At 39.1% G+C, this 25,511-nt stretch overlaps 1 protein-coding gene across 8 annotated transcripts in view; it reads left to right on the top strand.

The window, feature by feature from the left end:
• The window catches only part of schlank (ceramide synthase schlank), a 211,608-nt gene that overhangs the window by 58 nt on the left and 186,039 nt on the right, over positions 1 to 25,511 (top strand). For 2 of the 8 annotated variants that reach the window (XM_071661805.1, XM_071661810.1), the window contains exon 1: positions 1 to 230. This exon is cut by the window's left edge. Coding sequence is in view for 2 of the 8 variants with exons in the window: in XM_071661808.1 (XP_071517909.1) it covers positions 655 to 701 (47 nt within the window). In the remaining 6 variants the exon portion in view is untranslated. Of the gene's footprint in view, positions 231 to 418; positions 702 to 25,511 lie in introns of those variants that run through there. The other 6 variants (XM_071661808.1, XM_071661809.1, XM_071661812.1 and 3 more) reach the window with 6 other exon arrangements.

Raw genomic sequence — 25,511 nt, 5'->3', positions numbered from 1 at the left:
AATTTAGGGATTGTGACACTCCTCTTACCTTCAGAGTGGGACGGTAACCCATAAATGTTGCGTGCCACTCAGTTCACCCTTCCAGCGGAGTGAAACATCGCATTGTGCATGATAAGGACTGAACTCAATCCATTAAATTTTTTTTTTTGTCATGAGGTCTACGTAGAACACAGTTTGTGGAAGACGACTGTTTGATTTGCGAGGGACTTCCACAATATATAGACAAAAAGGTAAGTAATTTCGTTCCTCATAATTTCAGGGAATTTTAGATGGAAATCTCTGTAGATATTTATGATATGCACATTTCATCTGAATTCATGCTATAATTATTCGCCGGGAGGCAATAATCATCGATTATCCAAACATCTACATATTTTCTCTTTACTGGATGGGAACAAACACTGTCATGGGGTCGCTTGTGTACAGAATAATTACCTTATCATACCTATTGCAATCAACAAGAGAATGCAAATCCCCCTGAAACATTATGTAGTTTGAGGCTTTCACTACACGTGCATTTGTTTATGCATAGTGTTTAATGCTACTTTATCTGTACATGATATTATTTGGAAGTTTTATTTGTGCGTAATTTGCAAAGGGATTGTATGGGAAGCAGTACAAGGTATCAGACGTGAGGTGAGGCTGACGGCTGTTATGTGGGAGTCTCCCTCGCCCTCAAGAATACGATTTCCTCCACTAAGGTAAGTCAGTTGACCTTTTTGATGAGTGTCATTACATGTATCATCTCAAGAGATCTCAGTCTATTGAAATTACGACCTAGGTTTCTGTGATCTTAACGAGGAAAGTTGAATAGTACACACCTGCCAGCCATTGGTGGGGTATATGTGATCATTAATTGGACGTGGAATGGCCAAGGTGAGGAACAATTTAGCAGCAATATCAACATGAGTAACTTTATAAACATTATGACATTAAAGGTAGATGGTTACTTCAATGTTGAACGGCAGTGTTTACAATTGCAGTACTTATTATGATCATTAACAATTTAGTGAAGTTGTTGACACGCGCGGTTGCTTTGACCTTATCAAGTCTGGGAGTTGGATTGACTACTGGTCATACCTCACCGGATTCCGTGAAAGATTATTGTTAATGTATTCCTTGATAAGTTAAGGTTCACTCTGTGGTCCTCTATACTGTTTTGTTAGTAGTTCTGAAGTTTAAGGGCACCATCTGAATGATATAGAAGTATCATGATATCATTTTGTAGTGATGATATATTTGTTCTGCAAGTACAAATATAAAGTTATTGCCCAAGGATTCCCAACCAAATAACCATGCATTATTTGACTGGGGTTGTATCTGGGCCAAATAACCATGGTTTATATGTCCATAACAAGGTTAAACGGCGATCGGCTATTTATTGAAGATTGTGTATGATTTTACCTTGATTTTGATATGCACTGTACGAGCAGTATATGTAGATATGTATGATTATGCTGCATATGTATGAATTTGCCATGTAGATATGTTTGATTTTTCGATTGTACAGTCTGTCAAAAATCAAGATGCAAGAAGGCAATCAACTTAAACTTATTGGGGAAATCCTTTTATGTCTCAATAAAGAGCCTGGCAAGTGTTATATATTGTCATGCATCGACATTTCTGATCATATGTTGAACAATAGTGTGACAATAGGCGTTAACCTTCGTTTTGTTTTCAGCACCCGTTAGCCTTATGTCTGTTTTGTTTGTCTCTGCATGTTCGATATTTTTTCTCCATATTTGTTCGTAATTATCTAGCTCTTGTGCCATCCCATTATGCTAAGGAGTTTTACAAGAATGGGGGACTTTGCAAAGCATAATTTCAGATACATTGCTGAGCAAACAGGTGTCTGTCAGTAAAGTGTTCAAAGGTTGGTGAAGCATTTTAAGGAATGAGAGGAGTCTGTTTTACCAGCTCATTGTCTCAAGTCTGGTTGGTGAAGATTAATGTCTCCTAAGACCCACAAAGTGATTACAAGACAAGTAAGGCCGGCTTATCCCTGACAGCCCATGGAATCAAGCAGAATCCAAAATTGCTTGAAAGATGTATTGCCAAGAAATGTTCAAACGTTACTTCATAATGACTTGGGATTTCAAAATTTTCTTGCATGAGGTAAACTTGCACTGACTGCCACCCTGAAGGATAAACAAGTGAAATTTTGCTAGAAATAGAATGTTTACAACCAGAAAACATGGAGACCTTTGATGTGGAGTGAGGAGTCCACTTTTTGTGGGACTGGAACACCAGGAGGAGGATGCACAACCACCCCATTTGTACCCACACCTGCCAGAGTACATAGAAAAGTCTGCAAATTACCATCCTATAATGGTTTGGGGCTGTTTCAGCTGTAAAGTAAGCAAGGTAATATACTTAGATTTACTTATTGATCATATACCTGATTAATTGGAAGTGCAAGGGAAAAAATATATATGCAGGATGGTACTTCCTACAACACTGCTCGGTCTGTTAACAGTGGCTGAATGATAATGAGGTTAATTATTTCAAGGATTGTCCAGGGCACAGGCCCAACCAGAACCCAGTTGAAAACATGTGGTCCATTGTGATGGATAAAGGAATGTGTGCGTGATTGAGAGATGTATAAGAAAAATTAGCATTAGGCTGAAAAGGAAGGTAAATGAGTGATGAGTGATGTTTGGGCCAGTTATTTGCTTTTAAGAATTTGTATGAGAAATGCTTCAAGAAGGAAGGAATTTATATATGCCATGCATTTACTTACATCTGGAGAAAGCATATGAGAAGGCTCTGTGAGGGATGCTTTGTGGAGGGACTGTGAACACTGCATATGTGAGGAAAGCTGCTAGGAGCAGTGAGGAGTTCTTATCAAGCAAGCAGGAAGGGAGGGAGGATGAGTGGTTCTAAGTGAAAGTGTCTGCATCAAGAGTGTGAAATGTCACCATTGCTGTTTAATCTTTTTATGGATGGGATTGTGAGGGAATTAAGTAAATGTGAGGATCTCGTTGAGAAAGGCAGATCTTCACTGCACTTGGGTGGAGGGGCTTAGGAGATGAGTCATTTATTGTTTTGGGATATTACAGCTCTGGTAGTAGACTTAAGTAAGAGTGTGCAGAATCTGCTGTCTGCAAGAAGTAGAATGTTTTGAATATGTAGAAGTGGACTTGGCAGCTTGTGGAACTATAGGAGCTTAAGTAAGCCTTAGGGTGAATGAGGTGCAAAGATTTGGGTGCATTAAGGAGTTTGGAAAGAGAGGTAAAGATTGGAATGATTGTTGGTATGGTAGTCCCAATAGTTCTGTATGAGTTCTGTATGGGTTCTAAATGCAAAAGATTGGAAGAGGGTGGAAATATTGGAAACAAATGCTTGGGGACCGTATGTAGTGCAAGTCAGGTTGATTGGGTAAGGAATGAGCATGTAAAGAGAGTTTTGGTAGTAAGCAGAAAGCTGAACAGTGTGTGCTGAAATGATCTGGATATACAGAGAGAATGAGTTAAGGAGAGACTGAGAGGATATTCTGGTAGTATCAGAAATGGAGGGAGAAGAGAGGGAGAGAGAGAGAGAGAGAATAAGATAGAAGGATGGAGTGAAAGAGGCTTTGAATTATCTGGGCCTGAGCATGCAGGAGGGTTCAAGGCATGCATTGTTTAGAGCAAAGTGGAGCGCTATGGTGTTCAAGGAGCATTTTCCTGTCAGTAGGCCAAACTGGGCAAAGGAAGTAGCAAAGTAAAACTACAGGTAGGTTTATGGGTCTTGGCTGTGGATTAGGGGGCCTGGTTTTAGTGCATCATAAATGACAGCTAGAGAGTGAGGCCATTGTTTTCCTGGTGCTACCTCTCCATGTTGAAAATGGTATATCAATAAGAAAAGAGTTTACTGATTTTTTTGTCAACTTGAATTGCTCATATTCCAGTACAGATAGATCATTGTGAATATCTTTAATGTGCAAATCCAAAATGCAAGTGCCATGAATTTAAGATTCCAGCTATAATGTCACATGTCTCACAAGAGTTTGAATTCATGGTAGTATGTGGTATTGCTTTGTCCTTTTCTATGGCTTATTGCTCTATATCTGCTTTTATTTTAGCATGCAGCTTACATCTAACCACTAGTGCCTCATCATTAATGTGCTTGCAATTACCAGATTCCTCCAGAGTGTACATTATACGTGTTAGAGGCATAATAGCCTAAGAAGAATTTTGTATAAATACAGTATATAAAAGTTTTTGTTTCATATGGTGCATATTCACTAGAATTACATAAAGATTACATTTTAAAAGAGGAAAAGCCTGCCAGAAAGAGTAGTGCAGTAACTCTGATCCAAAAAAGACTAATCTGAAAATGCTTGGTCCCAAGTAATTTGGACTAAATATCTTGTACTTTTACCATGAACTTTTGATATTTCCTACATTAATGATGAAATACCTAAATTATTTTTTTATGCTTTGTACACTATTTTGTATGTTCACAAGGTAGTGCTAGGAACAGATGAAGAACAGTCTCATTTCCACTCTTGGTGTTATGTATAATGCACCAAAACCAGAACCCAGAGTCCACAACTAGGTCTCACAGATCTTATCATAGTTTCCGTGAACCATTCCGTATGCCCTGGTTCAGGATGTTGTTGGCATGCTGCATTGTGCATTCCACGTTGCTCTGATTTGCTCTATCCCATGCACACCACATGCTCCTAGATTTTCAGGTCCTGAATAATTGAGGCTTCTTTCACTCAATCTTTCCACCTCCTCCTCAGCTTTCCCTTTTTTGGTGGTTCCTCCGTTTCTAAAATGTATACCCTCTAAATCATCCTCTCCTTACTCATCCTGTCCATATGTTCAAACCATTTCAGCACATGCTCTCTGCTCTTTCATACCTACTCCTCTAATTACCACACTTTGTTTCTTATCCAATCATTTCTTATTCAATAAATCCTTTTCACAGCACATTTTGTCCCCGTGTAATTATCAACACATCAACTCTGTTCCATACTTTCTTATATACAGCCTACACCTCATGCCCATAAGCACTGTCAGGACTGCTGTACCACCAAATTTGCCTGTCATTCACCTCACAGACATTGACATCTCTTCCCACCCACTTCTCAGCATGCCTTAGCCCCTTCATCCAACCAGTGGCTACCTTCAACTCCTATGGTTTCATTTGCTGAAATGGCCACTTTTAGGTATCTAAAACACTCCACTTTCCCCAGGTTCTCTGAATTCAAGCACACCACAACTCACTTTTGTGTCTCTGGTGCTAAACCAAATAGCATTACTTATATTTACATTTCCTGTCAACTCTCTCCTTTCACAAGCTCTTACAGCCTAAAAACCCAGCTTCTCCACTATCTCATTTGAATCTGCCACCAGCATCATGTCATCAATAGACAGCAACTGACTCATTACCCAGGTCTCCCCACCTCCAACAGACTACAGACCTACCTCCTCTCCAAGGCCTTGCATTCACCTCCCTAACCATCCCATGTATTAACAATAAACAGCCATGGTGACATCGCATACCCTTGCTGTAGGTCCACCTTTACCTAGAACCACCACCATCCTCTCTTCCTACTCACTCACACGCCATACTCTCTTGTTGAGAACTGACCACTTCATGTGACTTTCCTTCCACACCAAATTTTTGTAATACCTTACATAAAGTATTTTTACCACTTGATCATATGCATTCTCCAGATCCATAAATGCCACATAAAATTCCCTCTGTTTCCCTATGTGTTTCACATTCAAAGTCTTCAAAGCAAACACCTGTTCCATGCATCATTTAGCACTCCTAAAACCACTGTGTCCCCTCCCAGTCTGATACTCTGTGCATACCACTGCCCTATCTATCATCACTCCTCCATACAACTTACCAGGTACACCCAACAAACTTATACTTCCATAATTCAGACATTCACTTATGGCTCCCGTGCCTTTATATGATGGCATTTACAGGCATTCTGACAATCCTCGTGCTCTACAGTGTGAGACATATATACAGTGAAAATCCTAGCTAACCTGTCAACAGCATAGTCACTCCCACTCTCTTAAGAAATTCAGCTGCAGTCCCATCCACTTCAGCCACTTTGCTGTACTACATATTATGCAAGGCCTTCACCATCTCTTCCCTTTTCATAAAACTACTCTCCATGACTCTCTCACCTTGCAACCCTCCATGTCCAGAACACCTTACATCTGCTACCCTATCATCAAATACAGTCACAAGTCTTCCATCGCCTCATCACCTCTTCTTATTTCTGATACTCCTTCTTCCCCCTTCACTGTTGCTCCCTTTTGTTCTTTTCACTATTTACCACCTTTGAAAACATTCTCTTATTTTTCTTAAAGTTTGCTGATAATTGCTCACCCCAAGTCTCGTTTGCCTTTTTTTCCATCCTGTGTACCTTCCTCTTGACCTCCCGCCACTTTTTCTTGTCTGTCCTTGTCACATGCACTCCTGCTATGTAAGTAATGCCTGTACACTTATTTTTTTGCAAGTTAAAGGTATTATTAACAGTTCCTGTTTGTGAGGTTGTGCATATGGGTGCTTTACTGGGAACGCTGAATTTATTGTTTGTATATGTGTATGTAATGATTTGTCCGTGTTCACAGCTGAATTCCTCGTATTTTCATTGCTCCACTTTGGTCTCCCACTTCTCCTCATTCCCTCCACCTCTGACACATATATCCTCTTTGTCAATCTTTCTTCACTCATTCTCTCCCTGTGACCAAACCATTTCAAAACACCCTCTTCTGCTCTCTCAACCACAATCTTTTTATTACCACACATCTCTCTTACCCTTTCATTACTTACTTGATCAAACCACCTCATACCACATATTGTCCTCAAACATTTCCAATGCATCCATCCTCCTCTGCATAACCCTATCTATAGCCCACGCCTCACAACCATAAAACATTGTTGGAACCACAAATCATTCAAACATACCCATTTTTGCTCTCCGAGATAACGTTCTCGCCTTCCACACATTCTTCAACGCTCCCAGAACCTTTACCCCCTCTCCCACCATGCGACTTACTTCCACTTCCATGGTTCCATCAGCTGCTAAATTCACTCCCAGATATCTTCCACACAACTCTATCTATAGCCCATGCCTCGCAACCATATAACATTGTTGGAGCCACTATTCCTTCAAACATACCTATTTTTGTTTTCCAAGATAATGTTCTCGCCTTCCACACATTTTTCAGTGCTACCAGAACCTTCGCCCCCTTCCCTACCCTCTGACTCACTTCTGCTTCCATAGTTCCATCTGCTGCCAAATCCACTCCCAGATATCTAAAACACTTCACTTCCTCCAGTTTTTCTCCATTCAAACTTACGTCCAACTAACTTGTCCCTCAACCCTACTGTACCTAATAACCTTGCTCTTATTCACATATACTCTCAGCTTTCTTCTTTCACACACTACCAAACTCAGTCACCAGCTTCTGCAGTTTCTCACATGAATCAGCCACCAGCGCTGTATCATCAGTGAACAACAACTGACTCACTTCCCAAGCTCTCTCATCCACAACAGACTGCATACTTGCCCCTCCCTCCAAAACTCTTGCATTCACCCTCCTAACAACCCCATCCATAAGCAAATTAAACAACCATGGAGACATCACGCACCCCTTCCACAAACCAACATTCACTGAGAACCAATCACATTCCTCTCTTCCCACTTGCACACATGCCTTACATCCTTGATAAAAGCTTTTCACTGCTTCTAACAACTTGCCTCCCACACCATATATTCTTAATACCTTCCACAGAGCATCTCTATCAACTCTATCATATGCCCTCTCCAGATCCATAAATGCTACATTCAAATCCATTTGCTTTTCTAAGTATTTCTCACATACATTCTTCAAAGCAAACACCTGATCCACACATCCTCTACCACTTCTGAAACCACACTGCTCTTCCCCAATCTGATGCTCTGTACATGCCTTCACCCTCTCAGCCAATACCCTCCCATATACTTTCCCAGGAATACTCAACAAACTTATACCTCTGTAATTTGCGCACTCACCTTTATCCCCTTTGCCTTTGTACAATGGCACTATGCAAGCATTCCACTAATCCTCAGGCACCTCACCATGAGTCATACATACATTAAATATCCTTACCAACCAGTCAAGAACACAGTCACCCCCTTTTTTAATAAATTCCACTGCAGTACCAACCAAACCCGCTGCCTTGCCGGCTTTCATCTTCCGCAAAGCTTTTACTACCTCTTCTCTGTTTACCAAATCATTCACCCTAACCCTCTCACTTCACACACCACCTCGTCCAAAAAAAACCCTATATTTGCCACTCTATCATCTAACACATTCAACAAACCTTTGAAATACTCACTCCATCTCCTTCTCACATCACGACTACTTGTTATCACCTCCCCATTAGCCCCCTTCACCGATGTTCCCATTTGTTCTCTTGTCTTACGCACTTTATTTACCTCCTTCCAAAGCATCTTTTTATTCTCCCTAAAATTTAATGATACTCTCTCACCCCAAATCTCTTTTATTTATTTATTTATGTGTTATACTTTGTCACTGTCTCCCTTGTTAGCGAGGTAGCACAAGTAAACAGACAAAAGAATGGCCTAACCCACCCACATACTTATTTATATACATAAACGCCCACACACATATATACATACCTATACATTTCAACATATACATACGCAGACATATACATATATACACATGCACATATTCATACATGCTGCCTTCATCCATTCCTGCTGCCACCCAACCACACATGAAATGACATCCCCCTCCCCCTGCGTGTGCGCGAAGTAGCGCTAGGAAAGAACAACAAAGGCCACATTCATCCACACCCAGACTACCTGTCATGTGTAATGCACCAAAACCACAGCTGCGTTTCCACATCCAGGCCCCACACAACTTTCCATGGTTAACCCCAGATGCTTCACATGCCTTGGTTCAATCCATTGACTGCACATCTACCCCGGTATACCACATCTTTCCAAGTCACTCTATTCCTTGCAAGCCTTTCACCTTCCTGTATGTTCAGGCCCCAATCACTCAAAATCTTTTTCACTCCATCCTTTTACCTCCAATTTGAATTCCCACTTCTCGTTCCCTCCACCTTTGACACATATATCCTCTTTGTCAATCTTTCCTCACGCATTCTCTCCATGTGACCAAACCATCTCAATACACTCTCTTCTACTAGTAGAACTCTGTAAAGCAACTTGTGCATCATGTTATTGTCATCATCAGGTCATCACTCATTCCCTCTGAACATTATAGACACATGGTACTTAATATATTTTTTAACAGTTTGGGAGGAATTTTTCACATTATTACTGCTTAATTAGCATTGTTAACTATTTTACAAGAAGAATCCAGTCCTAAACTTTCTAATAAGGACCATAAAGTGAACCTTAACCCTCAGGTGAAGAAAGTGGAGGTTTGATATAGCTTGCTAAAGACGACCTTGGGCCTTGATTCTTTGATGATAGCGATGATGATGCAGAGAGTATAGCACTTGGTTTGTGAAGTCTGTAAAGGTGCATTAGACCCATTTGATTTATGTTTTGCATACAGTCCTGAAAGGTGAGTCATTTTTAAGTGTATATTTTTGGTTATTGTTTGAATGCTTTGGATTATAGTTAATGATTTGAATTTCAGTGGTTTTGACATACCTTAAAATAGAAGTGATCCTTGATAATTGTCTCATAGGTATCTTAAAATAGAAGTGATCCTTTGATAATTGTCTAATAGATACTTTCAATGACACCTTACTGCATCTCGGTAAACAAGTGGTATTACTCTATGGTTCTGTATGATAATTTGTGTTTTAAATTCTACTTACATCAGCTGATGTATCATTGATGATCTTGCTGTTGATTATATTGATGTTGCGAGCATTGTTTGAAATAAGATAGTGCTGTATACATTATTTGTAGCAGTTGTTTGAAATTCTCAAGACCCTAGGGGCCTAGAAGGATGCAGTTTATAACTTTTTAACAAGGACCTGAACATGAACCTTATTTCTTAAATGAAGCACATGAAAGTGTGAAAATGATTGCAGTAAAAGAACTTCAGTCACATTTCTTTGACACTGGTGAAAACCATTTGAAGAAGATATGTAATAATTGTACATGTACAGTACATATGCTTTGAACATACTAAGTTGTTAATTCATGGTTTGCTTATAGGCCTAAAAAAAAGGTAAGGTGCCAGATTTTTATGATGTGTGCAGTTCTTTTATGTGAACTCTTTGATTTGTAGTTGATTACTTAGATTTTGTGGTTTTGTTATGCATATCTCTTGGGAGAAGTGATCCCTTGATAATTGTTTCGTATACTACCAGATACCTTGCTTCTTCAGTCAGTAAACCTCTGTTATTTCTGTCTGGTTGTAGGTGATGATATGTCTTGTTGATTCCTGTGTAGTTATGTGGCATATCGGCAAATGATCATGCTATTGGTTACTGTTGTTGTGAGCAATAGTTACCATAGAACTGGGCAATCAACACATTATGTGTGTTGCACGAGTTCAGAGCACGAGTCTCCATAAGGATGCAGCTCTGAACTTTTTAGCCGTGACCCAAACATGAACCTTAATCTGTAAATTAGATACATGGAAGAATGATATTGCGTGTACTAAAACTATAGGCACAATTTTTTATACTGGTAAGGACCATACAAAGAGGACATGTAAAATATATACTCAGATGTCCCTTGCCTACTACAGAGGTTATGCATCTTCATGCCACTTCTGTGCTGGATCCCACCAGGCTTGGCTAGAAGTAGTCCTTGACTGCCACAATACTTGCACAATGGATGGAAAAGAATGATACTGATATTTAAGCCTCTTTGTGTTGCATTTGGTAAAATGGTGTTCATTATCTTGGGTGTAGATGCTCGAAACCATGATTGAAATACATATTGCAGTCCCCAAAGGGCCTCTACATATGCCAAAGAGCCAGTTGATTTGTTTTGCATGTAGGCCAAAAAAGATGATTTGTCAGTATTTTGTAACATAATGCATTTTGTTTATGTGTGCTCCTTGGTTGTAGGTAAGGTTAAAAAAAAATTCTAAGGCATGCTTCAGAAGAGAAGTGATACTTTGATAAGTGTGTTGTAGGTGCCTTCAAAGACACCTTGCCACACCATGTTTAGGGGACATATTCAGTTTTTAATGGGATGTAGTTGGTAATAGAAATCTGATTAATTCTTGTTGTTATCTTAGTTATTTGGTGTATCAGTCAATGATCTTTATGATATTAATTATTATTATTATATTGATATTATTAGGTAAATGTAAATGTAGGTTTGCGGCAGGGGTGTGTGATGTCTCCCTGGTTGTTTAATTTGTTTATGGACGGGGTTGTTAGGGAGGTGAATGCAAGAGTTTTGGAAAGAGGGGCAAGTATGCAGTCTGTTGTGGATGAGAGAGCTTGGGAAGTGAGTCAGTTGTTGTTTGCTGATGATACAGTGCTGGTCATGTGAGAAACTGCAGAAGCTGGTGACTGAGTTTGGTAAAGTGTGTGAAAGGAGAAAGTTGAGAGTAAATGTGAATAAGAGCAAGGCTATTAGGTACAGTAGGGTTGAGGGTCAAGTCAGTTGGGAGGTTAGTTTGAATGGAGAAAAACTGGAGGAAGTGAAGTGTTTTAGATATCTGGGAGTGGATCTGGCAGTGTATGGAACCATGGAAGCGGAAGTGAATCATAGGGTGGGGGAGGGGGCGAAAATTCTGGGAGCCTTGAAGAATGTGTGGAAGTCGAGAACATTATCTCGGAAAGCAAAAATGGGTATGTTTGAAGGAATAGTGGTTCCAACCATGTTGTATGGTTGCGAGGCGTGGGCTATGGATAGAGTTGTGCGGAGGAGGGTGGATGTGCTGGAAATGAGATGTTTGAGGACAATATGTGGTGTGAGGTGGTTTGATCGAGTTAGTGATAATAGGGTAAGAGAGATGTGTGGTAACAAAGAGAGTGTGGTTGAGAGAACAGAAGAGGGTGTTTTGAAATGGCTTGGTCACATGGAGAGAATGAGTGAGGGAAGATTGACAAAAAGGATATATGTGTCAGAGTTGGAGGGAACGAGAAGTGGGAGACCAAATTGGAGGTGGAGAGATGGAGTGAAAAAGATTTTGAGTGATCGGGGCCTGAACATGCAGGAGGGTGAAAGGCATGCAAGGAATAGAGTGAATTGGAATGATGTGGTATACCAGGGTCAACGTGCTGTCAATAGATTGAACCAGGGCATGTGAAGCGTCTGGGGTAAACCATGGAAAGTTCTGTGGGGCCTGGATGTGGAAAGGGAGCTGTGGTTTCGGTGCATTATTACATGACAGCTAGAGACTGAGTGTGAACGAATGGGGCCTTTGTTGTCCTTTCCTAGCACTACCTCGCACACATGAGGGGGGAGGGGGTTGTTATTCCATGTGTGGCGAGGTGGCGATGTGAATAAATAAAGGCAGACAGTATGACAGTATATATGTATACAGTATATATGTATATGTCTCAGTGTTTGTATATATATATATGTATATGTTGAGATGTATAGGTATGTATATTTGCGTGTGTGGACGTGTATGTATATACATGTGTATGTGGGTGGGTTGGGCCATTCTTTCGTCTGTTTCCTTGCGCTACCTCGCAAATGCGGGAGACAGCGACAAAGCAAAATAAATAGATAAATTATTATTATTATTATTATTATTATTATTATTATTATTATTATTATTATTATTATTATTACTATGATTGTTACATGATTGCTTCTTTACTGTTATTGTTACATTATTGCTTCTTTACTGTTACTGTGCTGACTTTAATTGTATTGTGACAGCAATATGGCAGTTATAAAAAGTTCAAAGATATAAAAATGAATGCCCATCAAGAGGCTTAGAAAAGGTGGTGTGACTTGTAGGCCTCAAGATGTTTTGCGAGCTGAGGAAGTGTCAGTATACTGGGGATTTTGGGTATGTGTTTCTGGGAAATATTATGTTCATGATGTTCCAGCAGTGTATTTGCTAATCATTCTGCGATTTTTACATTGTTGAGTGAGTAGTGGTGAGGTGGAATTTGGTTTCTGTTTATGGTAAACAGGTTGTGGACTGAAAGTATCATCCTCCAGTTGACTTAAGGTTTGATTAACTGATTGTTCTGCACTGTTTTTGTGCTGTTTTTAGCCACACTAACTATTGCATGATAATGATAAAACATTTATATTTATTTATTTTGCTTTGTCACCGTCTCCCGCGTCAGCGAGGTAGCGCAAGGAAACAGACGAAAGAATGGCCCAACCCACCCTCATACATATGTATATACATACACGTCCACACACACAAATATACATACCTATACATTTCAATGTATACATATATATACACACACAGACATGTACATATATACACATGTACATAATTCATACTGTCTGCCTTTATTTATTCCCATCGCCACCTTGCCACACATGGAATAACAACCCCCTCCCCCCTCATGTGTGCGAGGTAGCGCTAGGAAAAGACAACAAGGGCCCCATTCGTTCACACTCAGTCTCTAGCTGTCATGTAATACTGCACCGAAACCACAGCTCCCTTTCCACATCCAGGCCCCACGGAACTTTCCATGGTTTACCCCAGACGCTTCACATGCCCTGGTTCAATCCATTGACAGCACGTCGACCCCGGTATACCACATCGTTCCAATTCACTCTTTTTCTTGCACGCCTTTCACCCTCCTGCATGTTCAGGCCCTGATCACTCAAAATCTTTTTCACTCCATCTTTCCACCTCCAGTTTGGTCTCCCACTTCTCCTCGTTCCCTCCACCTCTGACACATATATCCTTTTGGTCAATTTTTCCTCATTCATTCTCTCCATGTGACCAAACCATTTCAAAACACCCTCTTCTGCTCTCTCAACCACACTCTCTTTATTTCCACACATTTCTCTTACCTTACATTACTTACTCGATCAAAGCACCTCACACCGCATATTGTCCTCAAACATCTCATTTCCAGCACATCCACCCTCCTGTGCACAACTCTATCCATAGCCCATGCCTCACAACCATACAGCATTGTTGGAACCACTATTCCTTCAAACATACCCATTTTTGCTTTCCGAGATAATGTTCTCGACTTCCAAATATTCTTCAAGGCTCCCAGAATTTTCGCCCCCTCCCCCACCCTATGATTCACTTCCGCTTCCATGGTTCCATCCGCTGCCAGATCCACTCCCAGATATCTAAAATACTTTACTTCCTCCAGTTTTTCTCCATTCAAACTTACCTCCCAATGGACTTGACCCTCAACCTTACTGTACCTAATAACCTTGCTCTTATTCACATTTACTCTCAACTTTCTTCTTTCACACACTTTACCAAACTCAGTCACCAGCTTCTGCAGTTTCTCACCTGAATACTTCTCACGCATTCCTCACGTGTCGTAGAAGGCGACTAAAGGGGACGGGAGCGGGGGGCTAGAAACCCTCCCGTCCTTGTATTTTAACTTTCTAAAAGGGAAAATGATAAAACATATAGAAAACAAAAACGAACATAACATCAAGTGGCTTGGAGAATGCAGTGTGCTTGATGTGAATAGTAGTCTTTGTTAGGTTTTGCCATCAAACTAGGCATCAGTGTGCTGGTGGCTTTTAGGGATGAGTTTCTGGAACTCAGAAAGTGGGTGTTATAGTTTTTTGGGATGAGTTTCTGGAACTTGGAGGTTGATGATGCAGAATTTGGAGGAAGGATGATGCACAACTTGGAGTGTGGGTGTTGTAGAATTGGAAATTTTATATTGCAGAATTTGGAGAGTAGGTGGTACAGAATTTGAAGAGTGGATGGGCCAGTTTTTTGGAGAGTGAATGGGGCAGTCCTCAGAAGATGGGTGGATGATAGAACATTTATTGTAATACTGATGTTATTCATGGAGTATCAGATGTCCCAGATTTGTTCAGACTTACTTGAATGATTTAATGTAACTCATAGTTTTTACTTCCAAATTCCTTCTCCAGTTAAAGAAGGTGTTACCTGTCTCAGCCTGCTGAGAGTTGCTGCAAGTGAAAAATCACCTTTGGTGAGGCTATATCATTGGGAATACAGTCTTGTCAAAGAACATCTCACTCCAAAGGAGACCACATTTCCCTGCAACTGGAAGTAGCAGTCTTGAGCAACAGGAGCTTTTAGAAAGAGGTCTTAGGTAACACTAGGAGTGTTTCTTAGAAAGAGGTCCTGATGTAATTATAGATAGGTAGATTAGAGGGAAAAAAGGGAATGTTAGAAGAACCTTGCTGTTGAGTTGGGAGTTTTAAGAAGTTTTGAGATTCTTTTTCATGCTAAAAAACACTGAATAAAGCCTTATAGTAAAGGAAAATGCAGGTCTAGAAATAAAGTTGGTTTTTTGATGCTGTAGATGCAGCTATAAGAAGCAGTTATATAGTAGCGTTACATAGTGTTTATTGTGGGAGAAACAGTTGTGTCTCTCTTTCCACTTCTCTGTTTTACCATTAAGAAGTAATGAATATTGTTATGCTATGAATAGAAATGTCCAGCTTAGTGGCACTTGTCTCTTTATGAAAAAACATTCAGAAAATTCAGTTTAGAAATGAATGTGCTGGTAGGTGTTTTGATGCTGTGATCCTAGCTTAAAGTAGATGTTTGAAGGAGTAGAAAACAAATAGTATTGATGAATAAACCAAAGACTATATGCTGTCATCATCTGTCCCATTTCATTGATAATCTGTGAGTTTTTACCGCTATAGCTTCATGAAAACCTTGCTGAAATGAGTAAAACATTCAGCTCAATGATGAATATTTCTCTGGGAAGAATAAACCTCAGGCATGCTGATGATCTCGGGTAATTGTAGATTTAAGGCTGTCTAGGCACAGGTACACTGATGATGAAGCTGCTGCATGTTTGAGAAACTTTTTTTTCTTGTATATTCCCTCCCTAATAAAGGGTGCATCTAGTGTGGTGGGATATTTCAAAGACAAAACATTAAAGCTTTTTGGCAGAAGCAAGACAAAACCTCAGAGGCACTCACTTTCAGAATGCAAGGAGTGTTACTGACCAGTCTATATACTTTGCTTGTTTTTAAGGAAGGGTGTGCTTTTTGGACTATTCAAGGAACATATTTGAAGAGGCATAAGATTAGCAAGAGAAACATTAGAAGGGACATAGGAGTCCTGAAGTAAGGAACAAAGGAAAATTTTGATTAAACAAAACAACTTTTACCAGAGGAAAAAAACAGCTGTAGTATCATCAGTAAGGAAAAGAGAAGGAAAGTTAGAGTAACAAGATATTAGAAACCAGAAAGATCTGTCATTGAAAGAAGAAAAGAAGATATCACCTTTCTTTTGGATGAAGGAGTTCCTAAGGTCATGGATTAGATTTGCAGTGACTTCTTGTGAAGGTGAATTAATGTGTCATTGAAAGAAGAGTTTCTTCATGCTTGATACAACAGTTCTCATTACTGAATAGCCTCAGAAAAAGGGTGAGTGAATCATGAACTGGATGAACTGTTAGTGTAAGAGGAAGAGTGGTTGTATACATCCCTTCCTGCAACAATAATCTTTGTGATAATTGTACACTCGGTTGAAATGAGCATCATCTGAGGAAAGGCCACATCACCTGAGGGGCATTACTTGAGGAAAGGCAGCACCATCTGTGGAGCATTACCTAGGGAGAGGCAGCATCACTCGAGGAAAGGCAGTATCACCAGAGGAGCATCCACCAGGGAAAGGGAAACATGATTAAAATTTTATAAGTTGATCAGATAAGCACTACTAAAGTATACCATATTTGGTATTTTGAATGGGCATTATGAGGTGTAGGTGTAATGGGTGAAGATATTAATGAAAGTGTGAGTAAATGAACCAGTTATAGGGTAAAATTGTGTTATTGTGTGAAACATGAGAGGTAAAATAAACCTAGAGTGTTGTGATAGTGGTCATAACAGTCTGGAAATGAGTAGGAGGCTTTCTTTGCTTTTCACTAAAAGTGGAAACTGTGTACGTCATAATTCTCCCACTATCTGTGTGGGAGGATTTCAATCATATTGTCGTAGACATCACTTAAGTAGGGAACCTCAGCTTGGGGATGACTTCACAACCTTGTAGCTGCAACACAGACAGTTATTTAGTACATCTTTCATTTCATCAGTTGAGCTGAGTTCCTACTTTTTAACTGGGTATTTTTTCTGTATGTTATTGAAATCTTGAAAAATAATGTCTGAGTTTTCTCATTCAAATGATGTTTGTATCAATGATGAAAATTATACAAAAGTCAGAAATTAACAGTAGACTTGTGGACTAGTTTCTCATAATTGCATTATCCCTTTTGAAGATCTCATAGCATGCAATATTTTACATGTTCAAGGGAAAGAAGATTCTCTTGTATGAGTTTTAATGATTGTTGATTTCTTGCTGGGATATTGATTGTTATGAAGAGACTTCCAAAAGTTTTGTTATTTTGGCATGATTGTATTGTTTGGAGTTCTATTTTTGTAGTTTTTCTGTTTTAGCTACTTTTCAGTAGCACAGGCTAGATTTCTCTTGTCTGTCAATATTAGGATATGGCTTATACTGGATTTGGAAAAATTTCAGATTTGTTCATACCTGTGAACCAGTTTTGAACATCTCACACAAGCACTTTACCCAAGTCCCTCAGTCCACTTCCTGCGGCAGTACAACCTTCTCTTTTGCATTTAGGTCTCTGTGTATGTTGTAATTGATTTACCATGTTTCAAGAAAATGTCACCAAACTTACATTTATGATGGCACAAATTTCAATATTATTATTTTTTTTATTATTATACTTAGTCGCTGTCTCCCGCGTTAGCGAGGTAGTGCAACGAAACAGACGAAAGAATGGCCCAACCCACCCAAATACACATGTATATACATAAATGCCCACACACACCCATATACAAACCTATATATTTCAACGTATACATACATATACATACACAGACTTATACATATATACATATTCATACTTGCTGCCTTCATCCATTCTCTTTGCCACCCCGCCACACATGAAAAACAGCAAACCCCCCCCCCCCCACACACACACACACACACACACACACACACACACACACACACACACACACACACACACACATGTACGCACTTAAGGTAGAAGGTAGCACTAGGAAAAGACAACAAAGGACACATTTGTTCACATTCACTCTCTAGCTGTCATGTGTAATGCACTGAAACCACAGCTCACTTTCCACATCCAGACCAAACAAAACTTTCCATGGTTTACCCCAGACACTTCACATGCCCTGGTTCAATCCATTGACAGCACGTCGACCCCGGTATACCACATCCTTCCAATTCACTCATTTCCTTGCACACCTTTCACCCTCCTGTAAGTTCAGGCCCCGATCATTCAAAATCTTTTTCACTCCATCTTTCCACCTCCAATTTGGTCTCCCACTTTTCATTCCCTCCACCTCTGACACATATATCCTCTTTGTCAATCTTTCCTCACTCATTCTCCCCATGTGACCAAACCATTTCAATACACCCTCTTCTGCTCTCTCAACCACACTCTTTTTATTACCACACATCTCTCTTACCCTTTCATTACTTACTTGATCAAACCACCTCGCCCCACATATTGTCCTCAAATATTTCATTTCCAAAACATCCATTATCCTCTGCAACCATATAACATTTTTGGAACCACCATTCCTTCAAACATACCCATTTTTGATCTCCGAGATAACGTTCTCGCCTTCCACACATTCTTCAACGCTCCCAGAACCTTCACCCTCTCCCCTGCCCTGTGACTCACTTCTGCTTCCATGGTTCCATCCGCTGTTAAATCCACTCCCAGATATCTAAAACACTTCACTTCCTCCAGTTTTTCTCCATTCAAACTTACCTCCCAATTAACTTGTCCCTCAACCCTGCTGAACCTAATTACGTTGCTCTTATTCACATTTACTCTCAGCTTTCATGTTTAACACACTTTACCAAACTCAGTCACCAACTTCTGCAGTTTCTCACCCGAATCAGCCACCAGCTCTGTATCATCAGCAAACAACAACTGACTCACTTCCCAAGCCCTCTCATCCACAACAGACTGCATACTTACCCCTCTCTCCAAAACTCTTGCATTCACCTCCCTAACAACCCCATCCATAAACAAATTATACAACCATGGAGACATCATGCATCCCTACCACAGACCGACATTCACTGAGAACCAATCACTTTCCACTCATACATATCCCTTACATCCTTGATAAAAACTTTTCAATGCTTCCAGCAACTTACCTCCCACACCATGTACTCTTAACACCTTCCACAAAGCATCTCTATAAACTCTATCATATGCCTTCTCCAGATCCATAAATGCTACATACAAATCCGTCTGTTTTTCTAAGTATTTCTCACATACATTCTTCAAAACAAACAATTTTCAATATGTTTCATATTTTTTTCCCAAGTCCGCATTTTGAAAACTTCAGAATGTGCCAAAAGTACATTATGCCTCCACCTTCCCCTCCAACCTCTTGGGATTAGCTGTTAAGTTTTTGTTTTTAGAAATTTTCATTTTTGTTAACTGTTGACTGTGAATCTGGTGAGAATGAAGTGAGAAAACATGATGTTACATAAGTTTCTTGATAATGCAATAGATTCCTGAATTTTTTTTTTTCAATAATTTTCCAATATGTTTGTACTGACGTAAAACAATTTGTACAATATAGTATTAGACATTGGTGAAAGTTTTGTTGGACTGATATAAAAGAATGCATAAAGTTGAAAAGTTTTGTTGGACTGATATAAAAGAACGTATAAAGTTGAGTACGTGTATTCATGGCACATTAGAGATGTACATATGTGACAAACTGCATGCATTCATTCCTAGAAATCACTATGAAAACACTGGATTGTGATCACATTTTTTCATAGGTTTCTATGGGATGATAAGGGATAACATTCCTGTAGGAGATCTCTCAACCTAATTACACACAAAAGATAGTGCAGATACATTATTAATCTAAAAATTTGAATAAACAATAGTGGCTTAACATACTCTGCAATCATGAGATAATGCTTACATAAAGTTGCTCAGGATCTGATATAGTAAATGGAGGCTTTTGCAATATGAACACCATGCGACCATCTCTAAAACCCAAAAGATTTTTAAATTTGCATCTGATGCTTCTCCTATTTCTCTTCCTAGAAGCACAAGACTCATGGTGCTTGCTTGTTATAATGCAATATGCAGTGTAAACAATCTAGGTTGTATGTCCAACAAAATATGCATGCATTGTACTGGCTGATGCATGGATGCAGCCACTGGCTAGCAAACAATCTTTTTTCAGATTGACTGCTTGCTGTTGATTGCATGGATGCAGCCATTGGCTAGCAAACAATCTTTTTTCAGATTGACTGCTTGCTGTTGAGTGAACTGTACTATTTTCAAAATTTTGTATATTCTTTTTGTTGTTTAATGTACATTATTTCAATTATCTCTTCATGGACAATGTACACAACGCTATATATTCCTTGTTAACACAGCCACTTCCCAATAAATGATTGCTTTGGTGAATGATATCTTGCCAGAACAAGTGCTCTCTATTTCTGGTGTAAATTTTGAAACTTTTTCCCTTTTTTAGTCTTTGTTCTTTCAATCATTTTTTTCTTTGTGATTATCTTGTACATGAAACTGTGTAATAAGTTATCAGCAGGAAGGGACCAGATGTATCATCTTCTAGTGCATTTGTATTGAAATGAAATATTGATATTTACATGTTTATGGTATTAACCCTTATCATGCTTCACAGTCACCCAAAAAACATCTAAAAGTGTGAAATTGAGTTAACACAGCAGGAATCCAGATTTACACACCAACTATTGTTCTTATTTATATAGAAAGAGAAACAATTTCTCCTGTATGTTTTAGAGACTTTAGTAATTTTTTTCATTTGTTCACATAAATAATGTTTTTTGTGTGTAGGTATGTAGTTATGTAGATACTGCAAAACTGCTGTTGGAGAAGGAAGTAGGATGTTAGGGGGAGTGATCCTTGAAAGATATACCTTTAGCCCCGTTATAAGCACTGTAGAATTAAAGATCTACACGTTAGTCCTCATAAACATGTTTACTCTATGAAAGTATAAAGAAACGATTTACAAAACTGTAGAGAAAAGGAATACTGATAGAGTGATGGTAGTACATCAACTCTTATACTATGCACTTGTCCCTATACCCCTTCAGAACAACCAACCAACCACCATACAAAAGGCTGCCTCATTTTTCTTTATGGTTCACGTTGTTGACTCTCTAACATCAGAATGCTTCCTAGGAGAATCTGAAGTTGATCAAAGGTATCTCTGACAAGATGAATAGGAAAATATATGAGGTGCATTTAACCCTTAGGCCACAAATTAACTAAATTTTGATGCACAGTATTCCTTCTCTGTGAAATATGGCTATAGTCTGCTTTCATCAGCAAACAGTTTGTACATCCTGTCCAGTTCGCTATATAGATGAATAATGGTATATGAGGAAGTTTATGCCATCTTGCAAGTTTCATCCAAAAATATATTGTTTTTACTTATCCTCCCCTCTCGTTTTTTTTTTTTTTTTTTTTTTTTTTTTTTTTTTTTTTAATTTTCCAAAAGAAGGAACAGAGGGGGGCCAGGTGAGGATATTTCACAAAGGCCCAGTCCTCTGTTCTTAACGCTACCTCGCTAATGCGGGAAATGGCGAATAGTTTAAAAGAAAAAGAAAAAACTTAGTGACTGTCTCCCACATTAGCAAGGTAGTGCAAGGAAACAGATATTAATTTTTCTTCCTCTTCTGCCATCAGATGTTGTTTCTTAGACATTTTGATGCTAGATATGGAGAGAAGTTGGTTTTGTAGAATAGGATAGCAGTAAAAAAGAACCAGATACTATTTTCATATTTTGCTGGAAAATGGACACTTTGAGAATGCAGCATGCCAGTGTTAAGGTAAAGGTGTAGGATTTGAGAAAATGTTTGAAGTGGAAGACAGGATGGATGGACTTCATTGATGAGAAGTTTAGATTATGGATGAAAGGCTGGTGATTGTTGTACAAATGAGGATAAAACATTTTAAGAAGTAAACACTTCTGTCAGTGTAATCCAAGGAATCATTATGCTTCTTTGACATCATGTAATGAAAAATGTTCTGTAAGTATGCTTTGGTATCTAAAAAGAGAATACTATCTCCTGTAAGTGAATTATATGGAAATATTTTTTCCCAAAAAAACTTCAGTCATCAACAGAAGTTCTTAGTAAGGCCATACCTGAACCCCTTATCAACTCTTGATGGATATTTATGCAAGTTTAGCAGTGACTCTAGAGGGACATTTACACTTCAGGTTTCACACCTTCATTTCAAAGCTGCTTGCTGAGCTTGGATAGTGGCTGAGGTGGCAGTTATCCTCTGACTGTGCCAGTGAGAGCACATATTCATAAGTTTTGTAGGAAGGGTATTGAGCTGCTTTTAGCTAGATTTCTGGGACCAGGCCAATAATCCTGAATTACATGAAGATGATCTGTCTTTGGATTCTGTGATGAGTGATTTTAAGGATGCCTGACTGTCAACAGTGACAGTTGACCAAGATGAGGCTGAAGGTTTTCTAGGAAAAATTGAGGCAATATTGCTTGCACCTGCCTAATCTGCTGGTAATTTTACTGGCTTTTATAGTTTTGCTTATATGAAAATATTATTGATGACATTCACACACAAATCCTTATCTGTGCAGCAGCAGGAACAATACCTATTTCACCATGTACAGTTTTGAGTTAAAATTCATGCTCCCATCTTTGGGTCTTGTGACACAATCATAGTTTGAATCAGAGTGCACATTTTGGCAAAATAACCCCTAGCCATTAAAGTGGAGGACTCTAGTTGTCACATGATGACGTAACTCTTCCTGCCTTTGTCTGAATATCCAGCAGACTTATTGAACCAGTAGTAGCTTATAGAGGTGCCTTCCTAGACCCACAGCTACCATTAAAGATGTGTGGCAGCCATGCTCCAGGCCATGTGTACTCAATGATATGTGGAAAATACATAGATTGTCAGATTATCTAAGTGAGGAGTAGGAACACTCATCATATATATTTGTTGAATAGGAGAGTGATAAAGAATAACATAAGGAATGTGAAGAAATAAACAACTTAGCAATTTTAGCAAGATTATAAGATGAGGAGGGAGACCACCCTCATCACATTCACCTTTGCCTTTCTATGAGTGGGAATTACATAATATCTGAGCCTGATTGTCTCTTAATGTAATCCTGCATTTGTTTGGTAACAGATTATAGGTAAACATCTTGAATATTTCCAAAGAAAGGATACCCAGTATCATCCCCACATGTGGGAGTCACTTTATCACACTGAATATTATTAGAAGTAGTGCAATATTTCAAAATATACTCATGATATTTACCACCAGTGCTGTGACTTTGTATGGCACAAGAATTGAGTGAACTAAGTTCAAGAAAGAAACAAATTCTTTATCATCCTCCCCACATGTGCCAGTCAATCTCCCTTATCATATTCATTTCTCTTGTGTGTTGTATAATGTTTCAAATTGTATTCATGTTTTACTCAACCAAAGCTGTGCCTTTGTATGAAAAAAGAGTAGAGTGTGAAACCAACTTACATAGAAAGAGAAATTCCTTCAGTTTCTCACTTAATGGAGCTGTCAGAATTGTTACCCTTACCACCTTTTGCTCCCCACTGGGCACTGGACCAGGCCAACACAAAGGTGTTGGTGTTGATATAACATTTGGAGTATTTTTCTTACCTTTGAATGCTAGTCTGTTACTTCACAAGGGGAAAAGAATATTTATACATTCATATTTTTATTTATTCATTATACATAATCGTTTCCTGCGTTGATGAGGTAGCGCCAGGAAGCAGACGAAGAACGGCCCATCCACCCATATACACATATGTATACATAAATGCACATATACATACATATACATATCAACATATAAATGCATATGCATACACACACAGACACATACACATGTTCGCCTACATCCATTCCTATCACTATCTCGCCCCACAGGAAACGGCATCACTGTCCCCCGGTTTTTTTTATATTTACAGACATTGCCATTGTTTAGGGGCTGAGAAACATAAAACATCCAAAAACTCTGAAAAATGGAGTACAAGTAAAAACAACTGGAATGTCACCTTTACTAATGGACAGCAGGCACAAATCTCACCACAGGCATGTAATGGGATGTTGGAGATGTCTACATTCTGTCTGTTTCCAAGATAAGGATAAACAAATGTGATGAAAGACCCATGGTGGTCAACATTAACACATGGCCTGTCCCATGTGATAGTGGAGGGGATGTGGATTGGTAGGTGGGAGGATATGTATATGCAGTAAATTTGTGAACAGATAACTAGTGTTTCAAGGCCATTGTCACAAATACACTTCCAGCAAGTGCATATTGCTCTAAACAGCACAAATATACCATCTGTTTCAACTGTAAAACAACTTTAACTGTATATGTGCAACATCTGGTGCCCCCCTCCCACACCCCCACCCCGTCTTCTTGGCAGATGAGGAAAACAGAAATGTGAAATTGCAAAGTTTGGCAAATCAACATTTAGAAAGTAATGAAATAGAACCCAGCAACTGTGAGTGTGAAAACCAAGAAAAAGCAAAATTTGATACTTCCTGTATGCCATGGAAATGATGATAATTTTAACTTAGGTGATGGAGGGGAAGTGGCACTATTATGCAGTTGTTAACATTCTGCTCTTTAACAAACAAACCAGCATGTCTAAATGCCCATGATGGCCTATATTACACATATACACTATTAGAAATATAAACCTTCCTTGAACCACCATGGAACAATGGAAAAACAAAATGAAAACAAACTGTTATCAACTTACCATGTGGCTGGTGCCAAGCAGTGGCACCAGTAGATTTTTAGACATCCCATCCACTGTTCAGTGCCTGTCACCATTATACTCCCTCTGCAAATTTATACTACTATTCTCAACATTTTACATGTAATCTGTCAATGTACAACATCTGATACAATTTTTATATCATGAGCTGTGAATAGATTGGGAAACTTGCGAGAGAGATTTGAAATGTCTATGTGGCATGAATATTTTGAATGTAGTTGCTTTCTCTCATATGGTTGCAGGCTTTGGCAGCTTTTGCAGCGGGAAGATTATGACAAGTCATTTTCTTTCATTTGGGCAAATATATCATGCTCTTGGCTGCTTTTGGGCACCTTAGCCACCTCAGTGGCATGATTTTAAAAGCACCAGTTTTAAGGCAACAAAAGTGTTGTCCTTCATGGAATGGGCAAACCTAGAAAAGCCATGTCCCTATACAGTAAGGGTTAAGGTAAACAGCCCTAAACAAACTGAAGACCTTGAGTTACATAGCATGCTCAAGATATGGTCACAGTTTTTAGCAGATTATGAGTTAAGATTTTATTTTTCAATGTGGAGTAATGTGTTGTGGCCTGTGGCAGCCACTGTTCACCATAGCAACAACAGTGA

Source organism: Panulirus ornatus, chromosome 5 (genome assembly GCF_036320965.1).
Source record: "Panulirus ornatus isolate Po-2019 chromosome 5, ASM3632096v1, whole genome shotgun sequence".
NCBI lineage: Eukaryota > Metazoa > Arthropoda > Malacostraca > Decapoda > Palinuridae > Panulirus > Panulirus ornatus.
The sequence above is the reverse complement of the archived record's forward strand: the minus strand, read 5'-3'. Positions and strand labels throughout refer to the sequence as shown.